Source organism: Mus caroli, unplaced genomic scaffold (genome assembly GCF_978045245.1).
Source record: "Mus caroli unplaced genomic scaffold, Mus_caroli_1 scaffold_18, whole genome shotgun sequence".
NCBI classification, from domain to species: Eukaryota; Metazoa; Chordata; class Mammalia; order Rodentia; family Muridae; genus Mus; species Mus caroli.
This window is the reverse complement of record NW_028227273.1, coordinates 43,998,861-44,012,435: the sequence shown is the minus strand read 5'-3', so window position 1 is coordinate 44,012,435 and position 13,575 is coordinate 43,998,861. Positions and strand designations below refer to the sequence as shown.

Genomic DNA, 13,575 nt, shown 5'->3' with positions numbered 1-13,575 from the left:
TGTAGAAGCTTTCTCTGATATGTGAATATATAAAAGGAATCTAAATGGAGCCACCGTAGAATGAGGAAGATGATGTCTTACTTTCACGATGGGTGGAGGGTGGACTGTTTCCTGGCTTACCAAACCCCAAGATGAGGTGGCTCCAAAATTATACTGTATGCTGCAACCCCGGAGCAGCTCAGGGAGGCACAGTGCTGGCTGTTGCTTGGTCACCTCTAGGTGACCCTGTGGTTACCCTCTCAGCAGTGCCTGCTGCAGGCTTTCTTTGAATCTCTTAGAAACAGGATTCTGAGAAGCCAGCAGCAGCCTCGTCCCCACCCTGCAGGCCTCACACAGCTGCATTTTTATAAGTTTTATTTATACTTCATGTGCATTGGTATTTTGCCTATATGTATGCCTATGTAGGGGTGTCAGGTCCCCTGGACAGTTACAGACAGTTGTGAGCTGCCACGTGGTTGCTGGGAATTGAATCTGGGTCTCTGGAAGAGCAGCCAGTGCTCTTAATCACTGAGCCCTCTCTCTAGTGCATTTTCCTTCTTTAGGTGGCCAGCCAGAGGGTCTGTGCTCTGGTGCAGGCTGTTGTGGATTGAAGCTGCCATGGCTCTACAGAGCCTTGAGTTCAGAGCTTATGCTACCCCAGGCTTCCTTGGTCAGTGGTGGGCCTCAGGGCTGAGCAGTGTCCAAGACAGACATACAGTACCTGCCCTGTTAGCTATGTGGGCGACAACCGGATGTAGCCACATACAGTACTGTTGCAGGGAGCCAAGCATCTGCCAGAGATGGAGAAATGGGCTCCAGAGTTACTGTCCACAGTGTTCCTCTTAACTGGGAGAGGGGCATCCCCAGGGTGACAGAGGCAGGGAAGCTTGAAAGACGCTAACATTTCCCAACATTGGGTTCCATTCCAGGCCTCTGGCCTTCATGTTCCTGCTGGAGGAAAATGACAGTGACCTTTCTACCCCATCATTGCTGCCTGTGCCCCGTTTGCTCATCTGCTGAGCCCTACATCTCTCTAGCTAGACTGTAAGTTCTAAAGAGCTAGAGATCCATCTTTTCATGGTGAGTCTTCAGCTCTGGGCAGGGTTTGACATATGCCAGATCCTCAATAAATAGTAGTAGCTAAGATATGGGCCCTGGTTTCAAGGAGGACGTGGTGACCACCAACTCTGCTCTGAATACACACAGTAGCAGCAGGGAAGGCGGAGGAAGACCTGCAGCCTCAGGACAGCTTGGAGATAAGTCTCACTAATTTGGACATGGGAGGAAGATACCACCACTGCACAATTATCCACCCCCAGAGCTTAAACCCACCTCCACCTGTCAGTCTGCTTGTGATGGAAAAGAACTTGGTCGTATACCTTTGCTCTACAATGCCTGCCCTGTTTTGTGTGACCTGGGTCCTGGAACTCTAACAGAAGCAAGGGAACAGACAGAGGACACACAGACACCCACAGAGTAAAGTTGGAAGTAGGCTACTGCCCCACCCAGAAACTGTTTACTGGGCCCAGCACAGAGGGGAGGAGTTATCTAGTCTCTGAAGGAGGGCTCTGGAGGCAGGCTCAGGCTATAACCATCTTTGCACATGCTGCAAACCATAACCAATGATGCTTGGACTCAGGAGGAAAGCTTTGCCATTCCTCAGTGCTTCACCCAGGTCTTTGCCACCGGAGGCCTTGGAGTTCACAACCTGGCAATGTCTATGCCAGCAATACACATTCAGTCAAGACTTGGCTCACTCAGGGAGAACTGTCACATGGGCAAAATGAAACCACATTGTGAGACCTCAGGATTCGATGTGGGTTGGAGCCAAAGGGGATCTCACCTAAGGGCTGCCTGGCTGGTCAGGCTGGCACTTCTAAGATGGAGGCTGGGAAGCAGGGCTCAAGGAGAGGAAGCTGGATGGGTGTAGCTTTGATATGAGGTAGGCTGGAGTGGGAGCTCACTCTATGGGATGAAGAAGAGGTTGCTCCTGTTTTTACTGGAGGGGTGAACTGGAGACTTGAGGGACACTCACTAGCCACACCTAGCAGACTGGGATAAGGACAATTAGCCCTTATTTACAATGAACTAATTGGAGGACAGCAGGGCTTGGCTTGGGCAGCTCAGTGGGTGTGGACCAAGGGAAGGGACAAGGAGGCAGGAGGTGGTTATGCCATGTTGAGGTCAAGGATGCTGTGGGAGGGTTGAGGTGACTGGCCATATCTTTGCATGGTGGTCTTCACTGTAGTTCTTTCACAGGAAGATGGACCCCACTACAGCTCCATTCCCCTCAGTTTCCTTAACCACAGCCAGAATCCTGCGCCTGAGTTCCCATGACCATTGTGGTCTGAGTGTGCTCCACTGCTTAGTGAAGGTCTGCCACTCTCCACAGCAAGTGCCTTTGAGGGAGAATAGAACCTATGATGCTACCACAAAACCAGTGCGGAGCATTTCCTGAGCAGGAAGTAGGTGTGTCCACCGCTCACCATATGGGGGCAGGTGCCTGACACCAGACTCCTGCCCCTCCTAGGCAGGATGGAAGCCTTCATCTGGGCTCCCTTTGTCACGGGCGCCTCATCCTGACGCAGACATGTCTCTCCATAGACACACATGGGCAGCTGTGGAAGGAGCCCTCCATGTGTGGTTGCATTCTGATGCCAAGTCCTTCCTACAGCAGATGTGCTCCAAGTTCAGAAGTGCCCAGAGGCACAGATACTTCAGAGGATGTTGGCTGGCAGATGCAAACTTCAGTCAAAGTTTCTGAGGGACAGAAGCCACTCCAACATAGCGTCAGCCACAGAGGTCAGCTGGCAACTGGGTAGGCCTGGGTTAAAACCTCCCATGTAGAGGGGCTGTCCTGGGTGTGGATGAGCCCTGTGTAATTGCTTTGCGTTTTGAGCAAGGGCAGCCCTGCCTTGCCTGACGGCCTCACCCTTCAAGCCAGGCTCAACCTTTAGCCCAGAAGCAGGAAGGATGGAGAGGAGGCTCAACAGGGGAGGAGCCTGTGACAGGAGCCCAATCTGACAGGAAACCCATGGAACGGCTAGCACTGGCCTAGGATGTTGCTGAGGTAGAAGTGAGAGGTTCAGACCCCAGATCCTCTTAGGTAGAGCTAAGTAGGAAGAAATTCCTGTAGCATTGGTCAGCCGGCTTGTGGCTGCTGGGACATGTTGTGTCCACTGGCTGGCTGGGCTGGGTACACGGTTTCGCCTCGCCTCCCCATCCTGATCCTGGGGCAAACTGCGAGCTGCAGGAGACTGGTGTGGGCGGGAAGGGCAAGCTGTCTTAGAACATTGGCTAAGCACGGCTACCTCAGGGTAGGGCCACACATCAAGAGGCCTCTGCAGTCCACACTGTTGTGGGCGGGGGATGGGGGTGGGGCTTCTTCCTTCAGCTGCTCCTCTGAGCCATGACCACTGCTGAAATGGAGCATCACTCCACAACCCTCCCTGGGACGCCAAGGGGTGAGAAGCACTGGTGTCTTAGCGGTTAGGAAGCAGTCTCAGGAGACTATGAAGGTTGCCCATGCTGCAAAGGAAGGAAATGCTAGTGAGAGCGAGGCACGGCCAACACCAGTCCTGCTGGCCAGGCGCTTCCATGCTCGCCGGACCCCAGAGCTATGTGACTAGAAGAAGTGGATGTGATCCCAGTTCTCAGTAGTTCTTTATTCGTACACAAGTGGGCTCGCTCTGCCAAAGGAGGCATTTCCTACATCAGTATGAGCTCCGGCACCAAGGCTCGTGAGGACATTGTTGGCACTGCTGGCACATCAACTAGATGAGCCGAGCCTCATGCACCGAAGGAAAACTTCCACACCAGCCTGGTTATAGGAACGACACCTCTTTCCAACAAGAGAGAAGCAGCTCTTGGGCCTAGCATGGAGGAGGCCATGTGATCTGTGAAGAGCCTGGGCCACAGCTCTCCACGCACATGGCCTCTTCCCCAGCTCTCATTTCCTAGCAGTTCCAGGGCAGGGAAGGGAGATGGCACTGGCCAATGCAGGGCCATAGGTGCTCCCCACTTTGTCTTTAGTGGCCACTGGGAGAGCTTTTAGCAAGCAAAGCAACCTGCACTGAACAGCAGGTTATGCTAGAGTTTTGGCATTTGTTCAGCCTTTCTGACACTAAAGACATGGCTGGCAAGGTTGGCCAGCACAGCCAACCCATGCGGAGGGGATTCACCCCTACAAGAACTGGGCTCCGGGGAGGCAGCTGCCCTCCAGAGTTATACTCAGCAGCAGTGTGGTGACTTCAAGTTGCAGTTAGTGCAGAGCAGAAGGTCATCTTGCCAAGCTAAGGCAGGAAGTTCCCGAGAACTGAACCGAGGCACTGAACTGATCCTCTGTAGCACACAGGTATGTGTTACTTCACACTTCCAATCTGATCAGAGAGGACTGCACGAAATACAGAAATGTGTATAAAAAAGCAGACGACAGTGGGGCTTAATCTAAGCTTGGCTTGTATAAAACTGTATTAGCTGCTATAATCAAAATGTGAGAGATTAAAACTGATGATTACCATATGGTTAAAGATAAAGGTTCTATATACCCAGGACTTTAAAATGTACAATTAGAGAGAAGTACCTGATAAAATAACAGGGACGGAATGCATCCCAAACCAGCAGTGTAGGTAACCAAGGGAAGCAATGTTCACCAACGAAGAACAGAGTCACTTAGCGAAGAGCTCTTTCCATCCTTGGTTCTTCCAAGGAGAGAGTGGCCTGACTAGGGACCATAGACACATCTCAGTGTGAACCTGGGGTTCTTATGTGGCACCCACACAAGCACAGGAGCGGGGCACAGCACGGGCATGGGCAGGGCAGGGAGGTCGAGGGATTATGAAATGTCCATTCAAATGGTAATGGGTCAGCCTATCACCTTCTTGGCCTGGTGGGTAGCCAGTGATAGTTATCTATTGACCTTATTCTCAATGCAAAGGAAATGCTGGGGACAGGGCTCAGCGGTGACAGACATGGCTGGCACTGTCCCAGACCTGGATGGATCAGTCAATACTTCCCATACTAGATCTAAGGTACTGACACTGTTAAGTCAAGGCTTTAAGTGGAATGGTTGCTGGAAGCCTTCCATCAGGGGATAGATTGTGGCCCTGGTTCTTATAGAGCAGCTTCATGGGACATGTATGCAAGCAGGCTCCTCAGAATGCTGAGAGGACTGGTCAGGGGCAGGGGGTAGAATTCATGAGGCCATGACTGAGCCCCGCCATCATGTAAGCGAGCCACCAGCCCTGCTATGTAGTACAGCTAAGGAGAAGCCTGCAGAGCATCCTGACATTGCATTCCTGTCTGTAGAGAATTACAATGCTATTAATGGGTGGGGCACTGCCCAGAGGCCCAGCTGCTCTCTGAGAGGACAGAAGGCAGAGGTGACATCTAACAGATGCTATATCTATCCACCATTTCCATTGTCCCTAGCTTTGTGTCCAATACAGCTCTGTACTGGGCCAATAGATGGGGAGGTGTCTCATGTATACCAGCCCAGGCAGGGGCCCCGAGGCAGGTAGGCCCATCCTTGGAGTGTCTGGATGCAGAGTTTGCAGCTGAGCTCCAAGAATGGGGTGTTGGGGTTGAATAGGAGCCCTGTATTTTGTGGCACCTGGAATGCTCTACAGGAAGCCTGCTCCCACAGAAGGAACTCCAGGTCTAATTCCCGGGAGGCCTGACTCTGGGTTGTGTGAATGTGGTTTTCCTCTGTGCTCCTCGTTTAACAGGCCACTGTAGCTCTGAAACATGCTCAGAGACCTGACCGGAGAGCTCTGGACACATTTCTCCAATTCAAGGATGTTAGTCCTGTGACTCTTAAAACCATCTCAGCGCAGACTGGCGGGAGCCACTGCACTCCCGGCTGTTGGGGACTTTGGAAGGAGAAATCCAGTTGTTCAAGGAGGAACAGTGGTGGCTGAAGCTTAGGAAGCCCAGGGTCCAGAACTGTATTTGTGTCAAACAAGAATCTGATTCCTAATCTGAGACCCTGCTCCTACAATTCACTCTGACTCCAGCCCTGGGAGCCACCCGCTCTGCTCCCTCTGTGTGGCATGTTGGGCTTCCAAGGCAGGATTGAGACTGTCTGCCAGATTTCACGCAGTATCAACAAGTTCCCTGTGGCTGAAGCTTTTGATAAGGGGAAGTCATGAAACCAACTTTTCCTTCTGAGTGTAAACTGGCAGAGCTGCTGGGGAGGACAGGACGGAAGACATGTGGCTCTGATGTGGTCTGCTGTGTCTGACGGTGGGTATGGAGCTGGGGACCTGACCTGGCTCTAATTGGAACAAGGGTCACAGGGTCAGGTAAGGGTCTGGAAACCTCTATCTGCATTTTGGTAAACATAGTGCATTGAAAGAAGCATAGTTGCCTCTTTTTGTAAAGAGTTCCAGTGGGTTGAACCAATGCCAAATGCATGCTGGGAAAAAGACACTGGTTCAGCAGGGTGTCAGCCAGTGGGGCCCTGTGCTCAGATGTCCAAGGGGCTCACAATGGTGAAACCAGACTCCTTGCTGCTGTCATCATCGGGGCTGGAGCTGGGGTTGCTGGAGGAGGCTGAGGCTGAGGCTGGGCCCATCAGTGGGTCTGAGAACAGTAGTGGGGAGCAGGCTGGGGCTCGGCTTTTCCCAGATGTGCTTCTGAGGGTGAGAAGAGGTTGGGCCTGGCCTGAGAAGGCCCCCCTGGCACGGTGCCCCTCATTTTCTTTGGAAACCAGAATGAAGTCATCTGGGGTTGCTCCACCTGTGCACCCTGGCATCTCTGAAGAGGCCTGTGAAGTAAAAGCAGAGAAGAAGGCCTGTGACTGCAGGAGTGACTGACAGCACTCAACAGAGGCCTGGGTGGAGTGGCATGGAGGCCAGATGGCCATCTCATCGTGCACCCAGTTTGGAAAGATGCCTGGTTTGTCCTGCTGCTGCTCTAAGGCCTGGAGCCCAGCCATGAAGTGGTGGTGCTGGGCTGGCATGGCCTTGTGAGCCCTTTTGAAACCAAACACTTACTTCCCAGGAGACAAAAACCAAGTTCCTGTTTGAGAAGCTCCAAGGAAGGCAGCACCCACACTGTAGGAGGCCAGGCCCAGCAGTCAGCCACCAGACCATAGGTGCCACTCCTCGAAGCAGCCTCACAAAAACCACCCTGTAAGCTTAAATCTCACATCTGTGAGACAGGGTGAGGACCATAGCTCCTGCTCTGTGGTCACAGTGTTATGTACGTACAGACTCACAAAAGAGGCTTTTCAGTATGAGCTACCACACCTGGAGTGATTGTGCTATCTCACAGCTAGCTAATCTTGGGGGCACATGTGTGGGTCTCCTGGAGCAATGGTGGTAACTGGTGGGTACCAGGAATAAATAGTAAAAATAAACAGTCAAGAAAAATAAGTAAGAAAGTCAAGAAAAGCATAGTCCATATGTTATATGGAAAACCATATAACACTTAGTCCACAATTATTTTCCCCTTTACAAAATTCTAAGTACATTTTTACATTCTAGCTGACAAATACTACTTATCTATGGACAGACATAAAGGTTTTAGGTTAGCTGGTATGGTGGCTCACACTTTTAATCCTAGCACTTGGAAAGTAGCCTGGCCTATATATAGTGAGACCCTGTCTGAAAAAAATGAAGTAAAGTTAGTTAGCAAACGCTATGATCTTGCCAAGGCCATCCAGTACCAGCTGGTGTGGACACCTTCCCTCAGCATGGTGCTGAATGCTGACAGGGTCCACCTGCCTCCTCTGCCCTGCTGTGCTCCCCCACTGCTTTAACAGATAGAGGAAGTCCCTTGGCTGGAAGTGCCCCATGGGTCTGGAAGAGACTGAGCAGTACTTTCAAAGGAAATCTATCTAGCCTCTGGCCCCTCTCCAACCTTCCTATCTTTGGTGACCCTGGGGCTGACACAGGCGCATTCTACCTCTGACATTCACAATTTAAGATGGTGAACTGGAGGGCAGAAACAGCTTCCTTAAGCTCACAGTAGTCCCTGAGGTTCCCAACTTAAGTTCTGAAGCTGCTGGCACTGGGAACATAGTTACTACAGAGATAGAAGGAAACAAACATCCTGGCATAACAAAGTTTTACTGAAAAAGTAACTCACTTAGGGGTGCTTGAAAGAGACTCTTGAGTTGAGGGAAGAAATCCAACCCTGTCCCATCACTGTCCTGGCTAGAGCTGTGTGCCTACTTGTGCATGCTCACAGGGAGCAGTTAAAGCTGTTGGGGGTCAGCCTGGGCTCGGGTGTGACTTCTCTGAGTGGCACCTTATGGCATCTTATGGCTGCCATAAGGTGCCATAAACAATGCTCACTACAGTCTCATCTTCATGCTAATTTCTTTGCTATGAAGGAGTTCCTGTAGCTCTGTTTTGTTTTTTAAACTCTGAGACAGGGTCTTGCCAGAACTGGTCTCTAACTCATGATCTTTCTAAAGACCTTTTCAGCCCTCAGACTACAGCCATGCACCACCATGCCCGGCAGTCGTCCTCCAGTTTTAAACATGCAATGTATAAAGTGGTGTGATCTCCAGAATGTATGCATGTGTCCAGATCTGCTCGCTAAGGCAAGCCTCTCCTTGAGGATATACAAAACTACTCACAATAAAACCCTCTTGCTGCCAGTGTTCAGAGATGCCTCTTAGGGTGCCATCCTTGGTGTTCCCTTAATGTGCTGTGTGCTGGGTCTACTTCCTGGCTTTGTATTGGCAAAAGTTCCTTGTGTCTGACTACAAGTTCTAGCAACCTGGGTAGGGTGGCCTTCCCAGTGATTTCCCAGTGGCATTCAGACTAAGTGGGTGGCCACTGCCCAGTGCTTGCCCTTTCTAAGCTCTCTCTCCTGTGCATGTAGGGCAGAACCTGAGAAGCACTGGCACTCCTGGCACCTGACTTGCTGGCTGTTCAGTGCTGCCATCTGAATGGGTATATAGGCATTTCTCTTGGGTGGGCAGTTGAGTGGGCAGATGAGTGGCTGGCTAAGAGTCCTAGCACAGTGCAGAAAGGCCTGAGTGACCATGGGGCTCCCCTGTCCTGGCCCAGCAGGCTGATCAGCTGTGCATGCCCAACTGCAGCAAGCTTAAGCACAACGTACATTACAGTGCTACATCACAGTCAAGGGGAAGGCTGCTATGGTACTCCAGAGGAAACTATCTTCTTTTAAGAGTCCTGCCCTGCAACTGCCCAATTGCTTAACCTTATAGCTTCAGATGGCAGCACTGAACAGCCAGCAAGTTGGGTACCAGGAGTGCCAGCCAGTGTTTTTCAGGTTCTGAAATCTGTAGACATGGATCAAACTACAAAAGTTAAACCTAGGTAAAGAACTGTAGGATTTGCATTCCGAATAACACCCCAACACATACCTCATAGGTAACTAGTACAGGCAACAAGGCATCTATCCCAAAACAGAGCCTGCTAATAATGATTCTGTCACTGGTTGATGGCTGACTATGTGCCAATGACTAGAAAATTCCCTATGGTCACTACAGGGTTTTATAGCAATATATCAGAATGAGGAATTCTGACTAGGCTGAAAGCTAAGAAAGGAGACTGACTGGGGTGCCTGAAAGCCTTCCTAAAGGTGAACACACTGCTTAGCCTCTTCCAAGCTCTGAAGAAAGAGGTTGCTCTCACTCCTCCTCAGGCCCCTGCAGAGCAGGGCCCTTGCATGCTCTGTTGTGCAGAGGCCTTTCCCAGGTCCTTTGTGCCCACATTACTCCATGACCAGAGGTTCTCTTCTTCCTGACAGCACCACAAGACACGGGGCCAAGTATAAACCAGCAAACGGAGTCCTCCTTCTCTAACGTGTTCGTAATGCAGATGGAGGTCCTGTTTGTGTACACATGCCTTTCATCACCTGTAACTTGTACAGACGGCAGACAACCAAAACCAGAAGGATGGACCAGTTTTACCCCCTTATTTATAACAGACATTTTTTGGATCCAGACATTTGTGGGCATATAGTCAAACTCTTCTGTCAATATTCCTGATGAGAGAGAGAAGACCTGGCTATTTTGCCAAGGGCCATGACAGAAGCCCCTCTTGATCAAGATCCTGTTACAGTTGGAATGAATGCAAGCCAGGCTGGATCATTAGAGACGTTCCTTGAAGGAATCGTAGAAGAAAACTCAGTTAATTGGACAAAATGAGGAGAACTCAGCAGAGGCCAGATGCAAACCCTTTGGCTTCATGTAGGTTGAGATGTCCGCAGACATAACCAGAGGTAAGGGTCACGGTAGCCACACAGGCCTGGGGACTTCACAGTTTAGAGCAGTTCGCTACACTTGACTCAAGAAACTAACCTGCCGCAACTAGATATTCATTTTTAAGGTTTCATCAGTGGCCAAAGAAGATGAGGATGCAGGCGGCCTTGTTGGCAGTTACCTTCCAGGCATCCCAATACAAAGAAAGAGGCCACCATAGGATTTGCTGGCTTATCTGCACAGCTGGGGCAATGAGGGGAGACACTGAGAGGAGAAGGCACAGACTGTCCCTGAGATGGAGGCTAGAGAGCACACCTGACTCCTGTTAGGTCCTTCTTGTCAGCAGAAGCTGAAGACAAAGTCACAGACTCCACTTAATGCAAACCAGACCTCCACAAGGAGCCCTGCATGGTCTTTGATGCAGCTACTAAAGATCATGGATTTCTACCCCACAGTGAGTCATGCAGTTTGTGCTGACTACTAACTAGGTGCTTTGTTTAGGAGAGAATCAACATAGAAGGGAAAGCAGGGAAAGAGAAATGAGCCATCTCTCCCGGGTCTGACTTGTGAAGTGGGTTCAAATGTTTCAATCACTCATTCCCACGTGGATACATGGATACATGCTAACAGAACAGTTCCTCTTCAGCCCATCAGGACAAATGTGCAGGTCTCAAGGGCACATGGAGCTGAGGCATGAAGTGCCAGCAGGCTCCCAAACTCTTCCTGAAAATGCACTAGAAGTCGAACTTGAGGTATTAAGACCAAGCAGGACTGGCTCTCTGCACCAAAGTGACTTCCAGATGATCTTACAAGCGAAGTAAGAGCTGGCCTCAAGCACACCAGAGTCCAAGGCTGGACTCCAGGCTATGCCTGACCAACTTCTCAAGCAGGGTTTAGAAACACTTTGAGGGCTCTCACTCTGCTTCCCCCTTGCTTCTCTCTTGCCCTCTTGGGCTCTTCCCTCCCCCTTCCCTTCCCTCCCCCTTCCCTCCCCCTTCCCTTCCCTTCCCTCCCCTCCCCTCCCCTCCCCTCCCCTCCCCTCCCCTCCCCTCCCCTCCCCTCCCCTCCCCTCCCCTCCCCTCCCCTCCCCTCCCCCCCTCCCCCTCCCCCTCCCCCTCCCCCTCCCCCTTCCCTTCCCTTCCCTTCCCTTCCCTTCCCTTCCCTTCCCTTCCCTTCCCTTCCTCTCCACATGCTTATGGCCATGGCTGGCTTCTACTTCTCTATTCTCTCTGCCTCTACTGCTCTCTCAACTCCCCTTCCCATACCCTGAATAAACTTTATTCTATACTAAAAAGAAAGAAAGGAAGAAAGAAAGACAGACAGGAAGACAGACAGACAGATTTTGCGGATCTCCAGCAGTTAGGAACCAGGAGTGGAGAGTGGGCTTGTCTAGGGCACGTCCACATGAAGCTGTGTGGAGCATCTATCCTGTTGCTCCTAAAGTGTTTCCTTCCAGTGTTTCCAAAAGGATTTAAAAATTCCACTGCCATTTTTGAGGAAAACCTGGGCAAAGACTTGAAGAGAATTAGAACTTTGCCACAATATGTAGGCAATAATATTCTAATTGCAAGCTTGCCTATGGGGATTCAAATAAAAATGTCTAGAAGGCTTTAAATTTCTTGGCTGAAAATGGCTACAAGGTCTCTAAGGGAAAACCACCAGTGCCCAAGACAGAGGACCGACCTGAGCCTGATAATCTCTCATGGAGAAAGCCTTAACAAAAATGAGATGCTGGCAATGTGGTAGTGAGTCCTTCTAATAACCTAGAAGCAGCTGTGAGAATTCCTAGGCATGGCTGGTTCCCATTCTGTTTGGATTCCCAAATTCTGATCACAAAGCCTCACACATTTCTTTGAATGGGGCAGACAGTCCGGTCAAGATTTTACAAAGCTCAAGGAGCAGTTGATGCATGCTATTGATTAAGGTGTAGCAGACCTAAGTATGTGATTGGATGTGGATAGACAGGGAAGACAAGGTCACAGCTGGAGTGTTAATGCAGATGCTCTGTCCTCTAAGAAGGGTGATGGTTAGTTTCTGTAAAGAATTACATACTGTGTCCCAAGGATAGACATCAAGTTAATCAAAGGTAAAACATCAAACAGCAGCAACAAAACCTTGAGTGCAGGAGCCACTGACAGTGAACACCCGACACCAGCTCTCTAGAGCTCTGGAGACCTGGAGCAGTGCACTACTGGCTGACAAATGGCCGGATGGTGTAGTCCCAGGGCTAGATGTCCTCCATGTAACTCTAAGGCCTTGACAGAGATGCATCCCAGTTATGCTGCATGCAGGATCCTATCATTGCCCGACTGCACTGGAGTCCTCATGTGGGAAGGCCTTTTCAGAGCCTGCTGCTGAATGATGACGAAGCACAGAGGTGGGCAGGAACAGTTCTGTGGCTAAGAGTTCTCTCTAGGCTGGGTTTGTAGTGGTCTCTTCCCATGGGCCCACTGAGGCAACAGCACCTGCCCTTGAGAACTTCAGTCCAAAGCACTCAAGAAATAGACCTGAGTTGGGCACTGGAATCAGGAAAAGGAAAACTGCCTACACAGATTCCAGCATTGTCTTCTTCATGATCCATGCAACAGTCTGGAAACTGACCTCTATGCCAACAATAAAATTAAACATGGAAAGGGGACTTTCAGACTGCTCTAGGCAGTAAACACCCTAAGAAAGTAGCTACAAAGGGCATCTGAGGAGAGACAGGGATAGAAGAATATAGCACAGCTGCTGCAGCAGACAAACCTGTGGCCTTGGCCTTCTCTATAAAGAGTTTGCAGCTGCCTTTGATTCTTGTGTTGTTCTAGAATAGATTTTTACCCTTTACTCACAGGAAGTAAGGACAGACAGGCTTCCAAATATGTACTGTTTTACAGGGGTGGGTGACAGTCAAGGAAAAAGCCTGCTACCTAGTGGTATGGCTAATTTTTAGTGATTCAAATAATTAAACTCATGAAACATGGTAAGGACCGCAGGTTTAGAGAGCAAAGTTAAAGTCACAGAATACACTGCAAATAAAAAAAAGTCACGCCTGTGAACCATTGATGAGGTGGTGCAGGCCAGTGCATACTGTCAGGAGAGGCCTGGCAAGTAAGTCACACAGTCAAGCAAGACTTAAGTGCCTACAGATGGCTAGTGGCATTCCTCTGCAGAGAGAAAGAGCAGAAGAGGTCACAGGAAGACTTCTAGAGGACATCACCTAAGGACTAAGGACTTTCTTAGTTTATCCAAAGTGATAAGCACTTGCTTTTATATCCAAGACAAGAATTGAGATTCCCCAGATGTGGCATGGAGACCTCAGTTACCAGGCAAGACTAGAAGGATCACCTTAGGCACACTGTGCCTGCACCACTCCTATTCCTTAGAGGAATCTAAAACTCGGCCCCTTTGAGATGCTACATGGAAGGTCTTTC

The 13,575-nt window shown here is 50.2% G+C and overlaps 1 protein-coding gene across 1 annotated transcript in view; it reads right to left on the bottom strand.

The window, feature by feature from the left end:
* Positions 1 to 3,623: 3,623 nt before the first annotated feature.
* Positions 3,624 to 13,575, bottom strand: part of Tbc1d5 (TBC1 domain family member 5) — a 462,126-nt gene continuing 452,174 nt past the window's right edge. Inside the window, exon 23 of the mRNA XM_021186156.3 lies at positions 3,624 to 6,745. Within this exon, the coding sequence (XP_021041815.1) occupies positions 6,446 to 6,745 (300 nt within the window). The 3' untranslated portion in view covers positions 3,624 to 6,445. The remainder of the gene's footprint in view (positions 6,746 to 13,575) is intronic.